Source organism: Pan paniscus, chromosome 7 (genome assembly GCF_029289425.2).
Source record: "Pan paniscus chromosome 7, NHGRI_mPanPan1-v2.0_pri, whole genome shotgun sequence".
Taxonomy (NCBI): Eukaryota; Metazoa; Chordata; class Mammalia; order Primates; family Hominidae; genus Pan; species Pan paniscus.
The window spans coordinates 150,633,981-150,661,298 of record NC_073256.2 but is presented as its reverse complement, the minus strand read 5'-3'; the positions used below and the strand labels follow the sequence as shown (position 1 = coordinate 150,661,298).

At 50.2% G+C, this 27,318-nt stretch overlaps 1 protein-coding gene across 3 annotated transcripts in view; it reads left to right on the top strand.

Moving 5' to 3' along the window:
* Positions 1 to 27,318, top strand: part of NDRG1 (N-myc downstream regulated 1) — a 60,385-nt gene that overhangs the window by 25,511 nt on the left and 7,556 nt on the right. For all 3 annotated transcript variants that reach the window (XM_003830081.5, XM_024929953.4, XM_003830082.6), the window contains 10 exons: positions 7,235 to 7,340; positions 9,735 to 9,855; positions 12,662 to 12,724; positions 13,466 to 13,526; positions 15,024 to 15,110; positions 17,323 to 17,379; positions 21,536 to 21,639; positions 23,309 to 23,365; positions 24,149 to 24,200; positions 25,409 to 25,456. In XM_003830081.5, coding sequence (XP_003830129.1) covers positions 7,235 to 7,340; positions 9,735 to 9,855; positions 12,662 to 12,724; positions 13,466 to 13,526; positions 15,024 to 15,110; positions 17,323 to 17,379; positions 21,536 to 21,639; positions 23,309 to 23,365; positions 24,149 to 24,200; positions 25,409 to 25,456 — 756 coding nt within the window. The remainder of the gene's footprint in view (positions 1 to 7,234; positions 7,341 to 9,734; positions 9,856 to 12,661; positions 12,725 to 13,465; positions 13,527 to 15,023; positions 15,111 to 17,322; positions 17,380 to 21,535; positions 21,640 to 23,308; positions 23,366 to 24,148; positions 24,201 to 25,408; positions 25,457 to 27,318) is intronic.

Sequence of the window (27,318 nt, the reverse complement as noted above, 5' to 3'; positions counted from 1 at the left end):
TTCCTCCTGGCTACACACACCTCCCCTGGTTATCTCTGGTACTTTATGTGTTCTTTACTCTTTTTTTTTTTTTTTTTTTTTTTAGACAGGGTCTCCCTTTGTTGCCCACACTGGAGTGTAGTAGTGTGATCTCGGCTCGCTGCAACTGTGACCTCCTGGGCTCAAGTGATACTCCTACTTTAGCCTCCCTAGTAGCTGGGACTATAGGCGTGAGCCACCATGCCTGGCTAATTTTATTTTTTGTAGAAAGGAAGTCTCATTATGTTGCAGATGCTGGTCTCAAACTCAAAGTTACAGGTGTGAGCCATCACACCTAGCCTATGTTTGTTACTTAATGGAATGGATCATTAAGATGAATGGCACTGCTGTGTCTCCACCTCCTCCTCCATGGGCATAGGCGATGAACCAGGAAAATATAGGGGGAGGAGTGTATCATTTTATGAAAAGATGGTGGGGAGGGGGCAGGCCCCTGACATTCTCTCTTGAGCCTCTGTTCCCATGATTTGTCTTTCTTGCTGACATGGGCCTTGACTTTATGCTGATGAGCCACAGTCAGCTTCCTGGACAGCTGTTCCAGAGGGCACCGTAACTGCTCTGGCCATGCTTGGACCCCACTTGCTAGACTGAGGGAGGGTCGCCAAGCCCACCCTCAGTGGCACCTAAGTATAGGTGCCTGACTTAGAGCCTGGGTATGCGGTGATCCTCTTAGAGCCCAGAACGGTTGGCATCTGCCCAGGGCCTGCTGGGAAGGAGGGGATTACCGGGGGCAGCGGGGAGACAGTCACAGCTGGCCTCCAGAGCCCCTCCGGATCATCCAGAGAGTTGACTTAAGCCAGTGGGGCTGGCCCTGGGAGCTTCACACTAATCATCTCTGGAGCGGTTGTCCATAACAACTGACATGGAGGGAAATGCTGCAGCTTGCAAAACACGTTCAGGTCTGTACCATGGTTTTAGTCTTGGGAGCATCTTAATGGAGCAGGAGGCCTTGTCATTGACCTCAGCTTACAACTGATGGCAGGGATTGTCAGAGAAGGCTGATAACTTGGCCAAGGGCATGTGGTGGTTATATCATTAGGATAAGTATTGCTCAAAAAACAGTGCTGTGCCAAGGAAATGTTTGCTATTCTCACCAACCTAGAAAGCTAACACCCCAGCTATGAAGGTCACCCAGCCCAGCTGGAGTTAGTCCTTACAGCTTCCTACTGTCACCTGAGCATGCGGCTTTGGTCCTCAGATTGGTAGGATAGCCACCGAACCCCCAAGCATCTCATCCACGTTCCAAGTAGGATGCAGGCCGGAGGGTGAAAGGACAAGAATCAAAAGGTCAAGTTTGACCCTTTTTAAAAAGCTCTCCTTGAAGCTGCAGGAATTTCTGCTGGCATCTCATTGGCCAGAACTGAACCTCCTGACCATCTTTGGTTACAAGGGAGGTGAGTAAGGAAGGGGACCACTTTATCAGGCACTTTGCTGCTTAGTACATCAGTTGGAATTCTATCCTCAAAAAGAAGGGAACAACAGATGTTTGGGATGCCAACCAACAGAGTCTGCCATAGTTTTAAAACTCCCAAGCCAGGGTTGACAGCCAAAGAGATGAAATCTTTAGGGCATGCTTAGTGTTAGGTCCTGTTTCCCCACTTGACAGCTTCCAGGCGGTGTAGACCATAGTGGTACGTGCCGTGTTTGCTACTTGCCAGCATACAGGCAGTGTAGACTGTAAATCTCTAAGTGTACCCTCCGGGCCAGACTCTGTCAATTGGAGAGCCAGCCTTTCCCTCTGGGAATTGGCGGCCTGGCTGGGGAGGCAGCTGTTACACATATATTTGTAATTGTGGTCGTGCTGCAAAGAAGAGAACAGGGTTTGCATGGTGTGTGTATGGTGGGTAGCAGGAAGGAGGAGGTGACGTCTGATGTCTGTGCTGAGGTGTTTCCAGTGTTGGCACACTTCCTCACAAAGACACACATGCATGCAGTTTGGGGGCAGGTGCCTGTTTTAGGAGGACGGGAGCAGCAGATATTATTTCTCGATTCTGTTTGGTAGTGGAACAGCCTGTGCTGCATGGATGGCCAGTCCTTGGAGACGCTGGGGAGGTACAAGTGTTTTGCAGTCAAATAAGTGTGGGAAATCTGACTTGCTGCATCCCCTTTAGGGAGTCACAGTGCACGTTGCAGAGAAAGGTTTCCTTCCCCTCTTCTGCCCGGCACAGAATGTGAAACAGGATGTTAAAGAGAACAGGCTTTGGATGCAGACATTCGAATCCAAGCTTGGTTCAGATCCTGCCCCATTATTCCAGCTGTGTGGCCTTGGATGAAGTCCTTAATCTCTCTCAGCCTCAGCTTTCTCATCTCTGCAATGGTTGTTCCGTGTATTTAATGAGAAAACACGTGTGAGAAACTCAAAGCGGGCATGGGGTAAGATGCAGTGGCTGTTTATTACTGCCCCCATCCCTGCCATCACCTCTAGACTTGAAAGAGCAGCTTTCTAGACTCTTCCAGAGCAGGTGAGAGGAAAGTGTGTGCAGCCAGGTTTTTGTCTTTTCATCCTCTTGTCTGGATCAGGCCCTGTGAGCAGGGTCTTCTGTGGCCTGGTCCTGAACTGTGGAAGAGCTGGGTGTGGGGCTCTGGATGGTGGAGGAGTTGTGTTTGTGTTGCCAGCCTTGTCCCAGCCAGAAGTTGGGGGGTCCCTCATGAGCTTCGAGACAGGCAATTTGCTCTCAGGCAAGAGGACGAACAGTGCACCTTGCAGTTCTGATGTTCTGGATTCCTTGTGCTTTCTCTTTGGGAAAACATAGAAGACACGGGACGGGTTCCTCTCTCCAGAACACTGAGTGATTGATCCCCGCAGGGACAGAAGGACAGAACATTCCTTTGGGACTGAATAGGACAAAGGCCTGTGTTTGTGAGTGTTGTAATTCTCCCATTCAATCTCAGACAGTCTTCCTGACTGGCTTAGAACCGCGTGCGTGCACGTGTGTTTGTTGGTGGGTGTGTTTGTGTGTATGTGTGTGTGTGTGTGTGTGTGACTTAGGGGATGGGACTTGGGTACAGGGAAGATGACAACACTTGCTTTTTTCCTCCTCCTCCTGTGTGTGCTGGGGGGCCAGGAACTGAGTGGAGGACCGATGGGGGCCAGCAGATCCTGGCACAAAGGAGCAAGGGCCCAGCGGAGAGAGTTCGAATCCTGGTTCTACCACCACAAGCCTATGACCTTGGGAGAGTCCCTTCAACTTCTTTACCTATAAAATGGGATTGATGGGCCTCCCGGGGGCATGGAGGTCTGATACCCTGCCTTACTCTTCGTAGGTGCTTAGCAAATGTTCTCCCTCACCTCTGCTCACCTATGCCTGGGAAGCAGCCCTGCCCCTGTGTGACCTTCACCACTTCACTTCCATGTTCTCAGACGGGGTCTTTGTCCTTCCCACCAAGGCTAGCAATGTCGAAAGCCTCTTTTTTGAGTCCTGCTCAGGCTGAGGTTTGGGGCAGTGATGAGGCAGCAGCCAGGGTCCTGACACTCATGAGCTGGGGTGAAGTGTTAGTGCTCTGTGAGGCTCTCACCAACCCTGGGGGTCTTATCAGGAGGGAGCTGAGCATCTCATGGCCAGTCCAAGAGCAGAGTGGGGAAGATCCCAACATGGATCGATGCCCTTAGGAGAGAAAGTTCCTTTCTAGGGTGTAATGCTCACCATCATCTGTCGGGATCAGATCTCTTATCCAGCAGATACCGGGTGCCCACTGAGAGCAGGCAGCTGTGCAGAGGCCTGCGGACAGAAAGTGAGTGAGACCCCGGCAGCCTTTCCTTCTTGGACTGAGGAATAGATCCTCCAATTTAGTTCTGGTTCCATGGCTGTATAATTTTAAGACCTTCAAAGAGATGAGTCAAAAATCTGCTACCCACTCGCAACTCCGGGGGCTGCCAGGGACATTCTTGATGCCAGCTGGGGTGGCGTGTCCCATACCTGCTGCCACATTAGCACCCTCTGCTGCCTGCACCGGGAGTCCCCATCCTGCCTGGTGCTGTGCTCTGGGCTCCGTGCAGGTGACTCCTCTCCTGCTATGGAGTCTGGGGTGCAGGCGGCTCTCCCAGCTCAGGGGTGAGGACCTGGAGGCTCAGAGGTTGGGGAGTGGTAGGACTTGGATTTGAACTCCGATGTCCGTGGCGGTGGGGACACCGCCTGCCCTGGCCTGTCTTTTAGAGGGAGCCATGTGGGTCAGCTGGGGAGACAATGAAGAATGTGCCCCCACACACAAATGGACCTTTGTTCCCACAGTGGCTTCAGGGCTGGGCTGGGCCCAGCAGATGATCTCCGGCCCCCGCTGGAAGCTGGGCCACTGCTCCCTCATCTATGGATTTTTCCAGTGCCTGTTATGGGCAGGAAAGAAGTGTTGGGCCCTGAGGGGCAGAGAGGGGAGAAGGGAGATGGGGCTGAGCTCTGTGTGCCAGGGGACTTAACGGTGTTGGGGGCTAATGCAGGTGCCAGGATGACTCCGTGCTGGGTGGGCCCAGGTGCTCCCAGGGGGCTAGGCCCGGCTCTGTACAGTGCCTCTTTATGTGTCACCACCCTCACCTGGTAACCACTGCTGCGTCCCTGTGTCATTCAGGAACAGGGAACTTTTAGGTAACCTTGAGGAGGGTGGAAATCCAGGGCAGGCGAGTGAAGTGGCAATTGAGAAAGAGTCACGACCACCCTCTGCAGGAGTTTAGATGAACATGGCAGGTGAGAGATTGGTCCATGAGTGAGCTGGGGTGCTTGTCTCCTTTCTGCAGAAGCACGATGGTGGCCTGGGGCTGGCTGGCTTCGGGGTTCTCCAATTGAGTGTCGGGAACCCCTGCACTCCTCCACTGGGGAGGGGGAGGTGGTGAGTTCTTGTTGGAAACTCAGTACGGAGCTTTCATACGCTGCGGGGGAACCTGGGAATTGGATGCCATTTTTCTTTATTTTTGAACCTGTTCCTCAGGTTGAGAATCGTTGGTCTTAAGGGATTCAGGAGGCTTTCCTGGTCCCATTCCCAGCAACCCCCAGTGGGTTAAATCCTCTTTCTCCTCTTTTCTCAGAGGACCCAGAGGAACTGCAGCCCCCCGGGGCCATTTCCACTGCCCCCACTAGCTTGTGAGTTGTCACCCACTCGTCCCTGCGGGGACAAAGGGGACCTGGCATACAATAGGTGCCTAATGAATGTTTCTCGGATGAAATTGAACTGCCTTAAGTATCAGGGGTAAGAAGTAGCAGAGGTGGAATCCGATCACCAGCGGGTGTGGATGGCGTGGGGGTGGCTGCCTCGTACCACTTCACGGGGGGTCACTCACAGATGGAGCAGCCTACATTCTCTGGGCCTTCAGCACCTCTAGGAGGTAGGAAGGGCCAGGCTGTTCCTGTTCTAAAGATTCAAGCTGGGGAGGAGGTGACTTGCCCCCACAGGGCGCCTAAGTGGTGATCTGTCCCATCCCCTCTTCTCAAGCGTGAGTTTGTGAACGCTGACCCTCCTCTCTGCTGCCACATGGCAGTGATCTGCATGGGTCACATTTCTGCCAGCTTCTGGAAGCAGGTTCAACAGCATTTAGAGTGTTCTGTGTTCCACTTCACTGCCTCATTTAATCTTTGGAAAATCAATGCAGCGTGCTGAGCTGAGGTGGCCTCGTGAGGCCTGAGTGTGCGCCGCTCGCGGGCGGGTCAAGTGCTGAGAAGCCTGGGGCCCCGTGGAGGCTGATTGTCTGGGGGACCTGCCTCTGTGCTGCCTGCCCGTGTGACTCTGGGATACTGACTTCACTTCCTCAGCCAGCTGGGTCACATGGCTCTGGCAGGGCTCCTGTGAGGGTGAGGACATGGAGGGACATGGTTCAGCACTGCCTTGACACCTGGCAGGTCTCAGCAGCCTGATGGCCTTGCCTCCTGCTCCCCAACTGCCCTGTGGGAGCAGAGCCCAGAGTGGGGCACTTCAAAGGGGAGGTCACTGCTCTCAGATGTGGAAATTGCTCAAGGGAGATGAGTGACTGGGGTCCTCGGGAACTTCTGGTTGACCTTGAGGAGGGCGGAAGCCCAGGGTAGGCATGGGGTGAAGGGTGAGTGGAAGTGACAATTGAGAAAGAGTCACGACCACCCTCTGCAGGAGTTTAGATGAACATGGCAGGTGACAGATTGGTCCATGAGTGAGCTGGGGTGCTTGGAACCAAGGCAGGGTGCCTTTTTTTTTTGTTTTCCAGAGGAAGAAAGGTGAGCAGGTCTTCAGCTGTTAGGAAGGTTTGGTGTGGAGAGGTGCAGGGATGACTGGGAGTAAGCTGACTGGGGGTCGCTGGCCGAGCTGGAGAGTTGGCCTTGACCCAAAGAACCATCTGGCCCAACAAGAAGGAAGGGCAGGAGGGAGGATGGGCATGGTATCATTCAGAATCTTTTGGTCAACTCAACATGGCTTACATGGGATTGGAAGTTGGTGGCCCATGTAACTAAAAATCCCAGGTGGTGGATGCCATCCCCAAACCGTCTTTCACTCTTTTCCATCCCTGGGCTGGCCATACTTTCAGGCAGGCCCTTGCCTCATGGTGACAATGTGGCTGCTACTGATCCAGCCCTCCCAACCTTGCTCCATCAAGTCCAATCCAGTTCCCCAATTACTAGAAATAAGTGCAACTGGCTTTAGTTGGCCTGAGCCAACCCATGTGTTCTTTCCTGATCCAGTCCTTGCAACTGGGAGGTGGAGTGCATGAATTGGCCTTGACTTGTGAAACGTGGGGAGGGGGGTCACTGTCAACAGAACGCTTAGGACTGAGGGTGAGGGTTGGGTGGGTTCCTGAAGGAAACTGAGGGCTGTTCTTGGAAGTGGAGAGTGAATTCTGGGTAGCCCCAAGCCAGCAGATGTTAGTCACAGGTACAGTAACCTGTGGGGCCAGTGGGGCCTGAGGGCAAGGAAGCAAGGAAGCGCAGGCTTGATGGCCTGTTTTCCAGACGGAGCAAACAGTCCGGGGCAGAGATGGCGGCGGGCGAGCCCTTTCCCCGGCATTTGGTGCATTTAACAGCGCAGTCTGAGCCAGGCCTCTGTCCCCTGCCTCCTGGGAGTCCCCTCCTAGCCCTGGTCCTTGGAGTGGCTTCTGGCCAGAGAGAGCTGCTGCCCAAAGCCGGGGCTCTTATGGCCAGATGAGAAGTGAGCTTCCTCAAAACACAGTTGGAAACAGGCTGGCTGTCGTCAGCCACGCGGATGCCATGAACCCCACATGACCAGCCCACTGTCTGCTGTGTCTCCTCAGGAGCAGGACATCGAGACTTTACATGGCTCTGTTCACGTCACGCTGTGTGGGACTCCCAAGGGAAACCGGCCTGTCATCCTCACCTACCATGACATCGGCATGAACCGTAAGTTCTGAGGAGCTCTGATTCCCTGTCAGCCGGTTCCCAAGAGAGTGGCGGAAAAAGGCAGCCGAGAAGGGCTGATGGCCGGGAGCTGGTGGTTTCTTTTTGCCTGGGACTTCCTGGGGCTGTTCTGGGAACAAGTCTTGCCACAGCCTGGAAAAGCCAGAAATGCGCTGCATGTGGGCACAGAGTTGTCTGTGTGCCCGGAGGCGCTGGGAACACAGGAAGCTGTTTGCTATCTGTGGCAGTGACTTCTATATTAATGCACGCATATGGTTTTCAGTCTTTTCACAGAATTGTGCAACGATCAGCACAATTTTGGAACATTTTCATCCTTCCAAAAAATCCTGTACCTTTTATCTGTCACCCCACCCTCAGATGACTGACCCTTCATTGACTTTCCTTTTCTGTGAATTTGCCTATTCTGGAATTTTGTATACATTGAATCAAATAATATGTGATTTTTTTTTTGTAACTGGCTCCTTTCTTAGTGCTTTCAAGGTTTATCCAGGCCATGCATTAATATTTGTATTTCCTTTATTCCTTTATTGAATAATAATATTCCATTGTATGGATTTACCACACTTTATTCTTTTTTCTTTTTCTTTCTTTCTTTCTTTCTTTCTTTCTTTCTTTTTTTTTTTTTTTTTTGAGGTAGAGTCTCGCTCTTTTGCCCAGGCTGGAGTGCAGTGGTGCAATCGTGGCTCACTGCAATCTCCACCTACTGGGTTCAAGCAATTCTTTTGCCTCAGCCTCCCAAGTACCTGGGATTACAGGCACCCACCACCACGCCTGGCTAATTTTTGTATTTTTAGTAGAGACAGGGTTTCACTATGTTGACCAGGCTGACCTCGAACTCCTGACCTCAGGTGATCCACCCACCTCCACCTCCCAAAGTGCTGGGATTACAGGCATGAGCCACTGGGCCCGGCCAACTATTCTTCAGTTGATGGGCATTTGGGGCATTTTCACTTTTTGGCTGTGTGAGTAACTCTGCTATGAATGTTTAGACTGAATTCCAAGATTACCAGGAGGGTTTTCTTAGGTGGGTTCCCCATTTCTCATAGATGAGAATGGAATGGAATCTACTGAATGTTGAAATGTCATGGAATAGAGGTGAATTCTTCTGTGAGGAATCAGAAGACACAGGTTTCACTGGTCCCGTAATTTTTATGAACTTGAGTATTGCAAGCTTGCTTGATTTTTGACGATGGACTGCCTGATTTTCATTTGTTTCTATAAAGCTTATTAATACCTTGTTAATACCTTGAGGCTGGGGATGATGTCACTGAAATCCACTGAAAACACTTTTTCACTTCATTCTCACCTTCTTTTATCTCACTTCTTCCCCTGTCTGTTTCCCTTATATCCATTTTGTACCAGGTCCATGCTAGGTATTTTGATTTACACTATCTTATTTTATTGACTCTGACAAGGAACTGGAATTGCATATGGCAGCGTCTCTCCCCATTCGGAGAGGCTCATTGTTGGTTTATAATAGGCTTACCACTGTAACAAAAGATGCCAAGCCCTCTGTGGCTTAACACAGTATATGTTTTATTTCTCGCTCATGTAACAGTTTAGTGGGTGTTTAGTGGGACATGTTCTATTTGGCAATTCAAGGACCCAGGCTCCTTCTAGCTTGTGGGTTTGCCATCCCCTGGGGCTGCAGAGCCTTCTGCTGGAAACTGTGCTTCTGGCAGGTAGATGAGAGAAGAGAGAAACTTAGAGGATCTTAGAGAATCTGGGTGGCAGGTATGGTGAGGAAATGGTGACGGTCACAGGCTATCGGCCAGAAACAGATCACATGGCTGCCTCTCATTGCAAGGGAGCTTGGGAAATACCGTCTAGCTGAGTGCCCAGGAGGAAAAGGGACAGGAGGTAGGGTGAGCAGCCCGACTTCCTTAGGCTTCAGCAGTGAGGAGACTCATCCAGGCCACATGAAAGGAGGAGGCACGCCTCACCTCCCATGCTCCTCCTCGTTTGAAAATTATGTGTGTCCTGGACCAGTACCCCAGATGGGAGGGTATAGTGGACCCAGATGGAAAGAGAGGATCGGGGAGGCAAACCCATCTCATGCCAGGGCCATCCTGACCCTGACTGACTGGAGGAGCTACAGGAGCCAGCCTGGGAGCCCCTTCCAGCACCAACTGCAAGACTCACCTGCCAGCTACCACTCCCTTGCCCCATGAAGTTTACTCTTGCTTTTTGTCACCAGCGGAAAGTGGGCATGGGGACAAAACCAAAAAACAAAAAACGCCAACATCTGTGTTCTTCTAAGTTCACTTCCTACTTCTGAATAGGAATGAAACAAAATGAATGTGCTTTGCCACCGAGACACCTAATTTTTTTCTCATCTTACTTTTTTCTCTTCTCTCCCTCACTGCTGTTCTTCAGACAAAACCTGCTACAACCCCCTCTTCAACTACGAGGACATGCAGGAGATCACCCAGCACTTTGCCGTCTGCCATGTGGACGCCCCTGGCCAGCAGGACGGCGCAGCCTCCTTCCCCGCAGGGTGAGAGGCCTCTTACCCTATGAGCTCTACAGGGTGGAAACTGGGTGTCGGGGAGGGGTTCAGCTGCTTTGCTCTTTTAAATACTTTTTAACTGTGGTAAAATATAAAACGTATCATCTTAAGCACTTTTTAAATTGTGGGAAAAGATACATAACATAAAAGTTAGCACTTTCACTATTTTTAAATATATAGTTCAGTGGCATTAAGGACATGCAGACATCGTTGTGCAGCCGTCACCACCATCCATCTCCAGGACTTTTTCATCTTCCCAAACTGAAGCAACATACTTATCAGATGCTATCTCCCCATTCCCCCAGCCTTCCTGCAAGGCTGGCGTTACGATAGATGTGCTCAGCCTGGACAGGACTGAAGTGGAGGAGGACTTGACACCACCAAATAGTGTGAAGAAAAACCTAGAGGGGAGAAACAGAGAGGGAGAGAAGTAACATTGATGGAGCCCTTCCTGTGGGCTAGGCTTCATCATTTGTATGTAACATTGGGCTTAATCCTTACAGCTAGCTCTGTGTGGCTGCTGTTGTTAGTTCCATTTTCCAGATGAACATATTGAGGCATGGAGGCATTAACTACCTTGCTGAAGGTTGCACAGCTGAGGCCGGGCACGGTGGTTCATGCCTGTAATCTCAGCACTTTGGGAGGCCAAGGTGGGCGGACCACCTGAGGTTGGGAGTTTGAGACCAGCCTGGCCAACATGGTGAAACCCTGTCTCCGGCCAACGTGATGAAACCCTGTCTCCACTAAAAATACAAAAATTAGCTGGGCATGGTGGCGGGTGGCTGTAATCCCTGCTACTCGGGAGGCTGAGGCCAGAGAATCCCTTGAACCTGGGAGGCAGAGGTTACAGTGAGCCAAGATCGCACCACTGCACTCCAGCCTGGGTGACAGAGCAAGACTCTGTCTCCAAAAAAGAAAAAAAGGTTGCACAGCTGATGACTGGGGAGTTGGCTTTGATCCTATCTACTGAGACGTGTATCCTCTTTGGAACATCAGGCTGCCTTAGTTGAGAGTATTTACACTGCCTGGCCCTTGTCAGCTCGTGATCTGTATGGGCATGGCCTTTCAATTTCCCCTTGTGCAATTATGGTCAAGCTTGTTGGATCCCCCAATCAGCATCTTGTGGGGGTGGCAGACCTCAGAGATAACCCCTCTTGTCCCTGCACCTGACCTGTGCTTAAACTAGGGCAGGAGCAGGTTCTTGGGCTTAAAGTCTTCCAGAAGGGGCCTTCTTGGCATTTATAAATAGATATCCTTTTTTATTAGTGTTCAGAATTATCCTTAATAATTAACCTTTATCAGAGAGGAAGGGAAGGGACAGCCAACCATATGGGGCCAGGACCAAAAATTAAAAGTGTATTAAAACAGTGGGACGTGGTTAATTGTTAACCAGCGGATAAAGCCAGAGGTGTGTCCGTAAATCTTTGGTTGGACCAGTTGTGTGAAAGACTTGGGGGAAAGCAGAGACTCTTAGTTCCCCCTGGTGAAGTTTTACAAATATTCTGAGGCCTGAGCCCCACCCCCAGGAATTTTTATTCAGTTGGTCTGGGTATTACAGCGCATTTTCCCCCTAGTTTACTATGTGGTTTTCGTGTGCATCTGGTGGGACCCACTGTCAGAGTGGGACCTGACTTGTTTCTTCCTCCTGGAGTAGGGCAGAGGAGAGTGTGGGGCTTGGGAGGGGTGAGAGAGCATCTCCCAGGCCCTTTAAGGGTGAGCCCCCTATATTCTGAAGCCGAGACAGCAGAGCAGGGTAGGGGATCCCTGGCTGGGCTCCTCCTGGCCCCGGTGTCCACCACCTACACAGGAGGGACCTTGGAAGTAGAATTCTGCTGCTTCCTCGCCTCACACCAGCCCTGGGGAACAGGGAAGAAACAGAGGGCCCTGCAATTAAGTGGCTTCTCCAGTGTCATGCCTTAGGAGCTGCTGGCTCCAAATTGAGCCATGGCCATTTCAGAGGAGCTTCATGTCTTTGCCCCACTTCTGCCCTGCGGCTTCTCAGCTCAATGGCTCTGTTGATGTGGAGCCACACCATACGGGCTCTTTCTGGCTCTTCCCAGGGCGTCTGCATACACTGCTTCCCTGCCCACACGCTTTACTCATCAGGTTCCCATGACCCCTTCAGCGTCACTTCTTCCAAGAAGTCCTCCCTGATCATCTGATCACGGCAGGTCTCTGTTTCGATAGGCTTTGTTATGAGTCACACCCCCCGGTTTCTGTTGACTTGAGGGCTGGCTCCTGTCCTGGTTTGCATCTGCTTTGCTCACAGACCCCTGCCATTGCCTCACCAAGAGCCCGGCATGTGTGAGGATCAATCACTCCTTTGCGGATGGAACTCATTCATGCCTGTTTTAATTCCTTCTCCCTGACGTTGGAATTGTGAAATGCCTTCTAGTCAGTTTCTGCAACACCCTAGACCCAAAACCAGACAAACACAGTGAGGACATGTTTCTGGCTAACCATCTACTGCTCTTGTGAGGCCAAGTGTCTCATCTCTCAGCCTCAGTGATGTTTATAATCTTGCTATGAGGGGAAATCCTAGCAGCCTCCTAGAGTTATTGTGAAAATTGAATGAGCTAATTCCCAGAATGTGTCCATGGGACCTGGAGCGTAGGAAGCAATTGATAGAGTGTGCTGCAGGGGTCTTGGAAGGAGGGTGGGAAGGGACTAGACTGGGGGGGTCTGGGTGCATGGGGCAGGCTGCTGCATGGTCCCCACCCTTCAAGCGTGTCCCTGTTTGGATTACCCGTTTCTGTCCGGGCGCTCACTAATGGCTTCTCTGTGTCATCCCCAGGTACATGTACCCCTCCATGGATCAGCTGGCTGAAATGCTTCCTGGAGTCCTTCAACAGTTTGGGTAAGAGCGAAGGATCAGCTCCTCCTCTGTCTGCAGAGAAGCCTGGTTTCTAGCATCTTCCTGTCCCTTGGCTTTGATCTGGACTGACCACTAAAATTAAGGTTGCAATTTAAACATGAGGCAAGAAATTAGCTCGTCACTCTGTGAACACTGTTCTTCACACAGTCTCTGAGCTCTAGTCTGTCTCCTGTAACTTCAGTTTTCCTCTTGCGTGAATGTTATGTTGCATGATGGCAGCTGCCCCACCCATTTGCTCTTGCCTCCTGTTCTTCCATTCCCTTCTCTTTCCCATGGAATGTTCTGGAATGGAGTTGCCTGAGTCCTTAGCTTTTCTCTCCACACCCTCATTTTTCCAGTGTTCCTCTCTGTCTTGAGCTCTTCAAAGAATGACAACTTCATGGTTCTTGCTCAATTTGTTTTCATTCCAAGTTTTAGAATCCAAAATAAAGCTTAAGAGTGGGAAGAAATGATGCCGTAACGGGCCTTCCCGTAAATGTCAGACGGTCTCTCAGAGCCTGGGTGGCGGCCAGGAGGGAAGTGAGGAGAAGGGGCGCGGCTCTCCAAGGTCGAGGTCTCTGTCCAGTCCTAAAGCATGGTGACCTCAGAGCTGTGCAGGCAGTTACGGCAGCATGCTCCCGCATTGCCTAGCCAGGCGGTCACCCTCAGGAAGTTCTAAGTGGGTCCTTGGAGGCTCCCGTCACTCTGTCCTTGTGTGACATGCATTTGTATTTTTGCTTCCAGGCTGAAAAGCATTATTGGCATGGGAACAGGAGCAGGCGCCTACATCCTAACTCGATTTGCTGTGAGTGCTTTGGCATTTTTTGAAAATCGCATTTTAAATAACATTTTAAGATGAAGGAAGACATTGGAAAAGCATCAAAAACCCAAAAGGGAAAAAGAAATGACCCGTATGCTCCACAGTTTTGTGTGCGTGTGTGTGTGTGTGTGGTGCATGGGTACTCATATATATGTATATGTATACTCACAGCCTTTTCTCTTCCTCCACTCAAGGATGATACTGGACACATTCTTTTGTCATGGGCTTTGTCCGCTTAGCCATCTAGTGAGGACGCTCCTCACTCACTGAGTACTCTGCTATGACACTGCTTTGTAACAGCCGTACAGGTTTTTTTAGTCAGGGCACTCCTGGGTCATAACTGATTCTAAACTAGAATCAGACACAGGAAGTTTTCATGACAGTTGTCATTGTTATTTCTCTGGGCTCAGGTCAAGAGCCACTGTTCCTTTGTATCCTCACCGAGCAATTGTGTAAGAATGCAACAATACTCATTTTGTTCATCCATTGGTATTTTGACTACCTATTATTTGCTGGGCTTTGCTGGAGGTTGGGAATACTGACATGATTCTACAACATCCATCTTACAAAAAAAAGAAAGGAATGCTGACATGAATACAAAATGGTCTGGCCATATAGGCTCTCAGCAAATTAAAAATGGTCTCAACTGTACCCCAGGTGTACATATCTATATCTGTATGTATCTGCATCACATAATGACATTTTGGTCAATGACAGACTGCACATTTGACAGTGGTTCCATAAGATTATAATGGTTCATTTTTACTGTACCATTTTTATGTTTAGATTTGCTTAGATACATCAATACTTAGCATTGTGTTGCAATTCCCTGCAGTATTGGGTAGCGTCATATGCTGTACAGGTTTGTACAGCAAACCTAGGAGCAAAGGGCTGTACTATACAGCCATGGTGAGTTGTAGACTATACTGTCTAGGTGTGCGTAAGTATACTCTGAGATCTTCACACAATGACAAAATCTCCTAATGATGAATTTTCTCAGAAAGTATCCCTGTTATTCAGCGATGCATAACTCTGTGTGTGTGTGTGTGTGTGTGTGTGTGTGTGTGTATGCATGTGTTTATCCTGGAAGTAAGTAATACAGTTGTTACTGCCACAACTAGAGAGCATTTGTGCGCCCTGTTTGATTGATGAGGTTGATGGTGTGTTACACCCATTTGACAGCTGGAGAAGCTGAGCCTCCGTGGGTTGAAGTGACTTGCCCAAGGCAGGTCTGCAAGGCAGCGGGCTTCCTACTTCTCCTGCACTTCCTCTTTCTCCTTCCCACTCTCTCTAGGACCCAATCCCGTGTCTGCTGTGCTGGAACCTCAGTTTTGCATGGGGTGGGGCCGGGGAGCAGCAGCCTGCTCTGCTGCCCACACTGCCTTTTTCTGGGTACTTCTCTCAAGCTTTGGTTTGCCTTGGAAAGTTCCTAGTGTTTCAGATTGCTGGGATGTCTGTCTCACTTTGTGTCTTGAATTGCAGCTAAACAACCCTGAGATGGTGGAGGGCCTCGTCCTTATCAACGTGAACCCTTGTGCGGAAGGCTGGATGGACTGGGCCGCCTCCAAGGTGAGGTGGGGGCCTGTCAGGCCGGCGGGATCCCTGCAGGAAGAGGGACAGGTGCACACAGCCTCTGCCTGGGGGATCCCTGGAGCTACGAGCTCTCTCTTTACCCACTCCTCCACTACCCTCTACTGCCCACTCAAGTTCCCTCTGCTTTACTTAGAACAGTACACATGACCTCAGCCGTTTGCCATTCAGAAGACTTAAATACCACCAAGCTGTCTAAGCCAGGGAAAGCACTGGGACACAGGTCCCTGAGCCAGCTTGGAGAAGCATTGCTTGGATTAATGAGTATTAGCTGGGGACATAACTTGTGCCAGGCTTTGGTCAAGATGCTGAGCATCTTGAAGAACAAGACTTCTTGAGATGAACAAGACAAAAGCCTCTAGGAATGAATCTTAGGAATTCATTCACATATTATTAAAGAAAAATAAATATGTATTTAGTACGGACTGTGCCACAGAATTTTACGATAATAATTAGCTAACGTAGATTGAGAGTTTACCATGTGCTAGTTTCATTCTACGTTGCTGTGTGTGCATGATCTCAGTTAATCTTCATAGTAACTCTAGGAGGTGAGAATTTTTATCACCGTTTCAGAGGTGAGGACTCGGTGTGGCTGAGGGGATTGTCCAGGGTCACATAAAGCTAGGCAGTAGAACGGGGACTGGATGCAGCTTGCTTTGACTTTGTGGTTCGTGGACCTGACCACCCGTGCCCCTGGGGCTCCTGTCCAGGGTGGGAGACAGGCAGGCCTGGCCAGCAGGGTAGGCTGCCTGGAGGAGAAGGGACCTGTGCTGTCTTGGGAAGCTCTGTCCTGGCTGGTGTCCTAAGGTTCCTTGTTTATCTTTTAAAAATTATAATTGTGGTGTTTTTGTTTTTGTTTTTTTCCCTGTAAAGGCCTCAGTGTTGGCCAAGGAGAGGGGGAGGTCATTCCAGTTGAAATAGGACAGAGTCTTTCAAGCTGAGGTGATCCCAGCTTCTCATTCTGCAAGTGCATTTTTGCCCAATTTTGGGTGGCTGCCAGGGACCGATGGTTTGAAGGGGCCCTGCCTCTTGCCCCATCCCCTGCCCTGTCCCAGCCACTGTGATTTTGCATTTGTTCTTTGAACATTCCTCCAGAATGCAGGAGCCCTTGCCTCCTGCCTGTATGACGTTCTGGAGTGGAACACACTCCCTGTTTTTTATTTGATTTTCCAGCAAAGGAAGTGACATTCCAGTCAACCCGCTGGGCTTCATGATAGCTGTTCTGAGTGAGACTCGAAGGTCTGGGGATGTTGACCACTGGCTAATGTGAAGCCTGAGGATTGTCTTTAATAGCTGTACTATTCCCTTCAGTACAGCTTTAATAACTGTACTATTCCCTTCAGTACAGCTTTAATAGCTGTACTATTCCCTTCTTTTTCAACTCCAGCCTTTCGATTACCAGGCATTGGTATTAGATACTGTGATATGTGCAGTTACTTTTTGCAGTCCTTACCTTGACCTTGTGGCCTTGAAGTTCCTGGCACTCCCAGTTCCAGATTAGAAGTCTGAGACCCAGAGGTATGCAGACTGCCCAGTGCCACACAGCTAGGCTGTGGCAGGCAAGGGCCAGCCAAAGACCCTTAGGTCTAGAGCTTCTCTCCTACTCATTTTTGCCTAATGCTTAGGTCAGCACACATTTATGGAGTTCTGCTCTATACTAGGATTTATAAGGCTCCTGCTGCAAACCTAGTCACGGGGAAGAGGTAGGAAAAGAAGATTGTCAGTGTCTTTGGTAATATCAGTATACTTAGAAAGGGGAAACTGGCTTGGAGATGAGAGAGGAGGGATAGTTGGGAGCCAAGCATATCCTGGGGTGTAGACTGGGGAGCTTGGTGTGTTTTTAGAAGAGGTGAATGGACGGCCCTCTTTGCTGAGGACTTGGTGAATGTTTGGAGCAGGGTAAGCTAGCAGTAGCTGGGTCTTTATTCAGCACTTATTTGCTGTGCATCTTGTGTATGGGCCTCTGAAAATAAGGAACTGGATATAGTCCCAGGCCCTGCATTTGGGGGATCAGGTCCAGGAGGGAGCTGGAGACAGGAACTGAGTTTCTATCAAGGGGGATATCCTTGAGGCCTGCATGTAGGGGGTAGTCCAGCAATGCCACCCTGCACCCAGGGAAGTGGGGTTTTGCTGACCTTGTTAACTACTGTTAGCTCCTGGTTTCTCATCCACCCACTTTACTCCTTTCCAGATCTCCGGATGGACCCAAGCCCTGCCGGACATGGTGGTGTCCCACCTCTTTGGGAAGGTGAGTTGCGTTGTCTGGCGAATCTGTTGTTCCTGCTGAGCCATGCATTGTGTGGTGCTCAGCACAGGGCCCCATGTCGGGGTGGAGAGAACAAGACACAATCAACTGGGGGCCACCGAGCTGGTGCTCATGAGATAATGTGACATTATTCATTCATAAGCAACAAGTCATTCATTCTCTCTCTTTTTTATGTGTCTTTTAAAAACAGCTGATTGAAGTAAAATTAACTGCACGTATTTAAAGTGTACAATTGACATGTATATACATTTGTAAAACCATCCCTGTAATCAGGAGAATAACGTCTCCGTCACTCCAAGAGTTTCCTTGTGCCCCTTGATAGTCCTCCTCTCCCTCCTCCTCAGGCAACTTCTGATCAGCATTGGCCTCTATAGATTGCTTTGCAATTCCTAGATTTTTATATAAATGGCATTATATAGTAGGTACTCTTTTTTTTTTTTTTTGGTCTGGCTTCTTTCTCTCAGCATAACCATTTTGAGATTTGTCCATGTTAATGAGTGGATCAATAGTTTATTCCTAGTCTGGGTGCAGTGCTCATTCCTATAATCCCAGCACTTTGGGAGGCCATGGCAGGAGGATTGCTTGAGCCCAGGAGTTCAAGACCAGCCTGGGCAACATAGTGACACCTTGTCTCTGCAGAAAAATTAAAAATTGGCCAGGCATGGTGGTTCTGCATGCCTATAGTCCTAGCTACTTGGGAGGCTGAGGCAGGAGGATTGCTTGAGCCCAGGAGTTTGAGGCTACAGTGAGCAGTGAGCTGGGATTGCCCACTGTATTCCGCCTAGGTGACAGAGAGACCCTGTCTCTTAAAAAAAAAGTTTATTCCTTTTTAGTGCTGAGAAGTATTCCATTTTATGTATGTGCAACAGTTTGTTTTTCCATTCACCTGTTGATAAGACCTTTGAGTTGTTCCCAGTTCTGGGCTGTTATAAATCTGGTCAGTAGCAAACATGTCCGTGGAGTTAGCTGTGTGCTGGGCTGGGCTCAGTCCTAAGAGCTTCACAAGTGTTAACTATAGGAATAGGATTCCACCCAGGTGCTCTGTGACCTGTGTGATAAATTCTGTTCTCATTCCCAGTTTATGGAAGAGGAAACAGACCAGAGAGGTTGAGTGACTTGCATAGGGTCTCAACCAGGGAGAGGTGGGGCCGGTATTAGAACCTATGAATCTGGCTTCATTCTGGTCACCACAGCAGGATGGCGGCTGCCTGTGCTGCTGCCTGGCTCTGAGATGAGCTGCTCTTCTGCAGAGTCACCCCACTGAAGGGGATTGAGCCAAGCCCCTCACAGCATGCTAGAAGTGAGCAGTCATCTTATCAGCCCAGCCTGCCTGGCCCCAGACACTGGTTTTGTGTCTCTAGCTGGGGCCAGCTACCCTCAGGAAGGGTATGCCATGGGCTTGGTTGCAAGCCCAGGGTCTGGAAAACCCCTTGGTTGCCTGAAATTGCAGTGACCTGCTTTGCTTACATACCACTGTCTGCTTCTGAGCTAACATGTGTGACCATCTGGCACTCCCATGAGTCCTGGGGACACAGCCTCCACTCTGGAGCTGGCAAGTACACCAGGGGAACAGACGCCCCACTCTGGAGTTGGCGATTGTACCCGGGGAATAGAGGCCCCACTCTGGAGTTGGCGAGTGTACGAGGGAAATAGAGGCCCCACTCTGGAGTTGGCGAGTGTACGAGGGGAATAGAGTCCCCACTCTGGAGTTGGCGAGTGTACAAGGGGAATAGAGGCTCCACTCTGGAGCTGGTGAGTGTACGAGGGAAACAGAGGCCCCACTCTGGAGCTGGCGAGTGTACGAGGGGAATAGAGGCCCCACTCTGGAGTTGGCAAGTGTACCAGGGGAACAGAGGCCCCACTCTGGAGTTGGCGAGTGTACGAGGGAAACAGAGGCCCCACTCTGGAGTTGGCGAGTGTACCAGGGGAATAGACGCCCAACTCTGGAGTTGGCGAGTGTACCAGGGGAACAGAGGCCCCACTCTGGAGTTGGCGAGTGTACCAGGGGAACAGAGGCCCCACTCTGGAGTTGGCGAGTGTACGAGGGGAACAGAGGCCTCACTCTGGAGTTGGCGAGTGTACGAGGGGAACAGATGCCCCACTCTGGAGTTGGCGAGTGTACGAGGGGAACAGAGACCCCACTCTGGAGTTGGCGAGTGTACCAGGGGAACAGAGGCTCCACTCTGGAGTTGGCGAGTACAACTGCTAGGTTTGCCTGTTGTGTTTGTTTCCTGTGGCTTCTGTAACAAATTACCACAAACAGGATGGCTTAGAACAACGAAAGTGGGATGAGCAGGGTGGCTCACACCTATAATCCCAGCACTTTGGGAGGCTTAGGCGAGTGGATCACCTGAGGTCAGGAGTTCGAGACGAGCCTGGCCAACATGGTGAAACCCCGTCTCTACTGAAAATACAAAATTAACCGGATGCGGTGGCACGTGCCTGTAATCCCAGCTACTCGGGAGGCTGAGACAGGAGAATCACTTGAACCTGGGAGGCAGAGGCTGCAGTGAGCCGAGATCGCGCCATGCACTGCAGCCTGGGTGAGACAGAGGGAGACTCTGTCTCAAAAAAAGAGAAAAAGGAAAACAAAAGTGTATTCTCTTACAGCTCTGAGTCTAGAACTCCGATGTCAAGCGCTGGCAGGTCCGCCCCTCCGCCACAGGCTCCAGGGGAAATTTGTCCTTGCTTCTTACTGCTCTAGGTCGCTGTCGGCATTCCTTGCCTAGTGGCTGCTCACACCACTCTCTGCCTCTGTCTTCACATGGTCTTCTCCTCTGTGTCTGTTTTATTTCCACCTCTCTTTCCTCTTTTAAGGATACTTTCCATTGGATTTCATCCTGGCTCATGTAATCCAGGATTATCTCATATCAAGATCCTTAATTAATTACACCTGCAAAAACCCTTTTTCCCAGCAAGTTTGCATTCCCAAGTTCAAGAGATTTGACATGGACATATCTTTTGAGGGCCACAGTTTAGCCCACTAGAGTCCTCTTTCCCCTTTTACGATTCATTCCACAGAGTGTGACACATTTTCCCTGTCCTGAGTGTGTAATCTGAAACTGATGGGAATTGGGAAAAATTCACAGCCACTGTCTCTGTTTCACTGGAGGAGGGATGTCAGACATAGCGTTGAGCATCTGATGTGATTATACCCCAAGTTATTTGGAGACTGGTTGGTCCGGCCATGGTGTCTGAGGGTGCCCCCAGATCGCTACAGTTGGTTTTGATTTGAAATCCCAGCGTGATTCCTGACTATTTTTTCCAGAGTTTGCTCTTAGTAGCCAGTTGACCTCTTTGCTGCCTAAATGATCCTGGACTGTTTGATGCAGCTCAAGCTTGACACTGGCTTTCTTTGACCCCCAACTCCAACTTCTCATCTGGTTGCCACTGGTCATATCAGACCCTTGTGTGAAACCTACAGTGTCTGCCCTCGTACAAATGAGAAACAGAGCAAACAAGTTGTTTGTCGCAAATAACATTCAAAAAGCACCCAGAGACGGGGAGGCTGAGGCCGACTTCCCCAAGGCTCTGGTTGGCCGTGGTGGGAGTTGCAATTGCCCTTCTTTTCAGTAACTTCCTGTGGCATGAGTTGATTTTGCTTTTCAAGCATGAAAAACTTCTTTTCAGCTCTTCCCATTGGAAAACAATTACTAACATTTGCCTCCAATTTTTACTGTTAGTAGAGGTGAGAACACAACCTCCATTAAGTCCTACAACCTAGTGAAGTAGGCAACATTCTCTCTCTTCCTTTTTTTTTTTTTTTTTTTTTTTTAGAGATCTGAGGCTCAGAGAGGTTGAAAGATTTGCCTACGAAAGGGACAGTGATGAAGCTAAGCTCTAGATCCAGGATGTCTGACTTCAAATTGAAACTCCCAAAGTAATGAATTTGGAAGGGTGGGGTGTGGCCTTTCCAGGATGGGGGTCTTTTCTGCTCCCAGCGGATAGTGAAACCCCTGTCTGCACCTGGTTGGGCGTGCTGCTTTCCCAAAGGATTTTTTTTAGGTCCGTCGCTGTCTTGTGGATTAGGCATTATTATCTTTAGTTTGTATCCAAATAACCTGGAGAACGGAGAGAGTAGTGACCAGCTCAGGGCCACAGTGCGATGAGGACCATCTTCTCACCTCTCTAAATGCAGGAAGAAATGCAGAGTAACGTGGAAGTGGTCCACACCTACCGCCAGCACATTGTGAATGACATGAACCCCGGCAACCTGCACCTGTTCATCAATGCCTACAACAGGTATCGGGATGTTGTTCAGCCACATCATTGCTATTTATGAGGTGTCTTCTGTAGATCCGAAATGTGGGACAGGTGAGAGGGAGGGTATAAAATGAGTGGAAGAGGCAGGCTCTGAGTTTGAGCAAATAGATTAATAGGACAGGTGTCCCCAGGAAGGACACCTGGCCTGTAAGCTGGTTCCTGGCATTCAGCTCGTCTTGCAGGGATCTGAACAAACACTCCAGACCACTGGGGGTGCGGACGTGAGAGGGACGCAGTCGCACACTCAGAGGGTTGAGAGTAAATATGTGTGCCCGCTGCTGACCTTCACGAAAGGCCAAATGTAAGAAGAGCTAAGTGAGAGAGCAGCAAAGCACTCCTGGAGGCCGGAGATAATCCAGGCAGGCTTCTGGGAGTTTGTCATTCCAAGGATAAGGAGGACCTGAACATGGCCTTTGCCTAAGGCGTGGCCCTCTCACCCAGCACTAGGTGCTTATCTGGAGCTCAGCTAGGGGAGGAGACAGCTCAGGGCCATTGGTGTCAGCCAGAGACTCTGTAATCTTCCAGGGAGCTCGCTCAACCTGCTGAGCTAGCTCTGCCACGCTCGCAGAACAGGAGATAGAAATGAGCCTCATAGTGTTTATCTCTGCTCAAATGTTAATAACGTGACTTCTTGAAATTAACATTTGTAACAGAGCTTAGTATCTGCCTCCTTTTACAATCCTGCCCTCATCTCAGTGGTAACATCCTCACTGTGGATGTGACTGAAGAAACCGAAACCTGGCAGTGCGGTTCACTTAGTAAACACTTTCTGAGAACTGGAGCGAGTCAGGCATTCGGCTGGGCGCTGGAGACGCAGAGGAGACCAGCACAGCCCACAGACTCCACACTGTCAACTCGCCCGTGCAGATAGCACCGTAATTAACTGACCCCTCTCCAAATCCCACTATGAAGGTCCTGGAATTACTGTCATTTCCTGTTGAGGAAGCAAAGGCGCAAAGAGATCCTGTGTTCTCCCCAAGGCCACACAGCTAGAAAGTGGCAGAGCATGATTTGGATCCTGCTTGTCTAACTCCAGGCTGTGAGCTGGGAAAGAGCTTCTCATGTTGGGAGCTGCAAGATAGCAGAGAGGGTGGGTGGCTGCGTGCAGGAAAGGTGGTCGGCACTGGGCTGGACCCACACTGGGCCTCACACGAGTGCAGTTCGAAACCACCACAGGGTTTGAGACAGGGAATGGAAAGATGAGGCCTGAGTTTTAAAGAGATCATTTGGGTGCTTTATAGAGGACTCAGAGTTGGTGAGGCTGGGACTTAAACTAAGAGGCTGCGAGAGCATTTGGGAGGTGGCCCCTCTGTCAGGTGGGGGCTCTGACTAGGGGGACAGGGAAGGCGGGGACCCTCTATGGTGGAGAATCTGACTTCTACTCCTGGAAAAAAAAAGCCCCACAAATATTTGTGACAAAATGAGGGGGCTCTGCTTGAAATGCATGTGTCGTGCTGTCCCTCTAACCAGGTCTGTGGACACCAAGAGGGTGTGGAGTCCTGAAAGCCACAGGGCCTCTCTCAAGTTGGGGATGTGGGTAGCTTACCAGAATGGCCACTGGCAGGACCTCCTGGGCTTGGCTGGATGGGAGTGGGAGCTTTCTCCAGGGGAGGGATCCTCATGCTAATGATGCATTTGTTTCCTGCAGCCGGCGCGACCTGGAGATTGAGCGACCAATGCCGGGAACCCACACAGTCACCCTGCAGTGAGTGGCTTTTCTCTCCCCCAGCACTTGCAGTCGGGGCTGCCCACTGTAAAGGTGGCCTTGCTGGCAGGGCCTTCTTTCTGAGTGTGGCAGGACATTGTGTCAGTGAGACCTGGATATATTCCACCCAGAGACTGAGCGTTACCCAGCCTGACTTGGACTTCTCCCTGTGCCGGTGGCATCCGTTTCTAGGGTGTCCCCATGACCTAGGCCTTTGATCTTGGAGAAGGATGGTTGATTGTACTTGGGACAGCGTTTATTAAGCACCTACTACATCAATAACTGTGTGAGGCTTTGCTCCATGAAGCCTAGGGATGGATGGCACAGAACCCAACCTTAAAGTGCTCTATACACCTCGGAGGAAAAGGCAGTCATGGACTGCATTACTGGGTTTCCACCAGTAATGATGGTGTCTTTTTGTGGCTGAGTGCACCACGTTGTGTGACACTTGGGAACCTGGCACGTCATTGCCTTTGTCCTTCATGCTGTTCTTGTTTCGGTCTTGATTGCCAGCTAAGTCCTGCTTAACCATCCTTGAGGAGAAGATGCTTTAAAATAAAAGCACTGAGTTACAGAAATTCCCTGGCTGAAATTCATACTAAGTTGTGAATGACTAGTAACCAATTTTATCCTAAGATCAAAGGAGAATGAAGTAAAAGAGCAAAGGGTGTTGGGGAAACCAAAATGACATTGTAGAATGCAGGCCCCAGCCTGGCAGGCCTGGGAGTGGGACAATCTTTAAAGGAACCTTGTGCTAATTCTCTGCTCTATCCCTGACCCCAGGTGCCCTGCTCTGTTGGTGGTTGGGGACAGCTCGCCTGCAGTGGATGCCGTGGTATGTAGAAATCACAGCTGATTTCTGTGTTTAATTCAACAGGCAAAGTCTGGTTGACTTTGTTGAAGTGGCCCTGCCTGCCCCTCCTCTCCTCTGCCCCATCAGGGCAGGTGATGTTTTTTGAAATGCCATATTGGCCTTTGGGCAGAGGGCCCAGCCACTCATTCTCTTTCCCTGGTGGCTGCCAGCCCTGGTTGCTTGGCAGTGTCTCCTCTCCCAGGTCCCCTCACCCGCCAATCTGTGTCCCATCGGCTTGTTTATATGGGCGTGTTTGCCACTTGGCTTCCTGGCCAAGAGACTCGCCTCTTATTTGGGAAGCAGCTGGATCTCTCCAAACTGACTGGTGCCTGATGAGCTGGCAGGGGAGAGAGGCACTGGGAGGCAGGGCTTAGCAAAGCTTCCTGACTCCTTTCACCCTTTAACTCCCACCTGCAACTTTGTGGCAGCAAAGAGAGGAATCTGCCTTTCAGACAACCCCACAGCTGGGGAGATGGAAGACTTAGGGGCTATGGATCAGAGTCCTGCAGTACTGCCATGCCTTTTGCAGTGATCTGCAGAGTGACATTTGCAAATGTTCATGTAGTAAATACCTGGCATGCCTTAGTGAACCATGAGTTTCTTACGGGCTGACTGACTGGAGATAATCATGGGATACATCAATAGAATACACTGTTCAAATCAAGGGAGGTGATAGTTTTACTTTAAGCATTTTGAACATCCTGGGTTACATGTGGGTATTCTGCCCAATTCCAGATGCCCCTTTCAAGAGGTTCACTGACAAAATGAAGAGAGAAACCAGTGTGATTTTACATGAAGAATAGTTGTTAGATCTGGGAATATTAAACCTGTAGAATCTCTGGCAGCTGCTGGTTAAACAAGGATATTTATTTAGCAGATATTTCTACAGTACTGTTTACATTTCAGCTAATCTTCATAATAACCTTTTGAAAAAAGATATTAGCTCCATTTTATTGATGAGGAAACTGAGGCCCAAAGAAGTTAAATCACTTATCCAAGTTGTCACAGCTGGTAATGGCAAGGCTGGGATTTCAAGCCACATCTGCTGAATCCCAAACTCCACATACTTTCTTCTTTGCCAGCAGAAATACTGGAGTTTCTGGTGACGGTGGCGGAGTGGCGGAGAAGGGGGAGATGTTTTGGCTTTGGCTTCATGTAGAAAATTAACAGATTTCCTCCCTCTTGTGCAGGTGGAGTGCAACTCAAAATTAGACCCAACAAAGACCACTCTCCTCAAGGTACAGGGAAAACAGTGGGGATTCGTGTTTGTTATTTCTTAGAAACTCTCAGACGTTTTCTGCAACATTGAGTTAGGCTTGAAAAAGGCAAGGCACACGATCAGAAACGATAGAATTAATGATTTAATCTATCTGTTTATGAACATATATTGGGTGCTGACTGGTGATCTGAGGCTGCAAAGATGAGGGATCCTTCTCTGGGACTGCAGGAATCAATAGGCTGCTGGTCTGGGGGCTTTGGGGATAGAGGGACCAGGGATGGCTTGGCAAGGGCCCTCCATAGGCTGGGGCCAGGACATTCCTCCAAGAGGGGCTCTCTGCTTGTCACAATAAGAAGAGACGTGTCCCACGGCCGGGGAAGGTCAGGACTTTCTCTAGCAAGTTCATCTGAGCACATGGTGAGCCAGCTCACTCGCAGCTGGATTTGAGGGTCTGTAGCAACCTCCGCCAGTCCCTTGCCAGTTATGACTGATTGCACAATGCAAACCACTGGCTGTTTGTGGCGGCCTCGTCCGGAGATGCAGCCCAAGAGTGGGAACCTTTCAGAGGGGCCTCTCAGCTGGGGTGCACCCCTGCAGGGGCAGATGACCAGGCGGGACCTGGGTGGAGATGAGGCGGCTCCCTCGCACTGGGGGAAGGACAAAGAGGTGGCATCTGTAGGTCACCGTGCCCTCAACTTCCCCCATAGAAGTAGAATGCCTTTGGAAGGCATGTAGGGGGTGTCCGATACTTATTGAGTGGGAGCCTGTTTTCCTGTATTGGGCTCCTTACGTAGATTTTCTTTCAAGATTCCCTCAAAAGGAAATTGCAAGATTAGAAGCTGCTGGGCGTCAAGCTTGCATAATGCCGTACTTTGAGGGCGGTTGTCACAAGTATCACAAAATGGGTGGCTTAAAGCAACAGATATTTATTCCCTTTTAGTTCTGGAAGCTAAAAGTCCAAAATCAAGGTGTGGGCAGGGCCGTGCTCCCTCTGAAGGTGCTAGGGGAGAATGCTGCCTGCCTCTTCCAGCTTCTGGTGGCTGCTGGCCACACTTGGTTCACCTTAGCTAGTAGACACATCACTCCAGTCTCTGCCTCCATCCTCACTCAGCGCTCTCCCGATTGTATCTCTGCGTCTATGTCCAGATTTCCTTCTTCTTTTAATAACAGCAGCCGTTAGATTTAGGGCCCGCTCTAATGCGACATGACCTCATCTTAACTTGATTTTACCTGCAAAGACCCTATTTCCAAGTATAGCCGCAGTGATAGGTACTGGGGTTAGGACTTCAGTATGTCTATTTTGGGGACACAATTCAACCACAACCTACAGCGAAGGGTAGGTGGCCTGACTGAGGTGGGGTGGCCGATTTGATGGTAGATCCGGAAACAGAACTCACTTAGGCCTCATTCTGGAGACTTCCACAGCGCCAGTCTAATGTGCTGAGTGCCCCGCCTGGAGGAAAAATTCGGGCATCCTGCTCCCTGCGTGCTGGTTGAGCTGAGGGCTGCCCCAGGTCAGTGTCGCTTTGTGGCTAGTGTTGGGGGTCCAGACTTGAGGCGCCCTGGGCTGTAGGATGCCCACAGCCTCACCACTCCCACGAACTCCTCCAGCCCCATTTCACCCCAGGCCACCCTCCCCGCAGCCTCCGCCTGCTCCCTTGCTGTCAGCCCTGCCCATTTCCAGGCTGGCTGCACAGTCTCACAGCCTGCAATGGCCTCTTGCGGTTCGGTGATTTCACAGGGACTTCGAAGGTCCACCATTTAGGAAGGGTACCGGTCAGGAGCTGAATCCGGCCTGAAGACCCAAATTCAACCACTTCCTTTTGAGGGAACCTTTCAAGGGAATATATGAAGAGGGTCTTGCTTATCAAACCCTTTCGG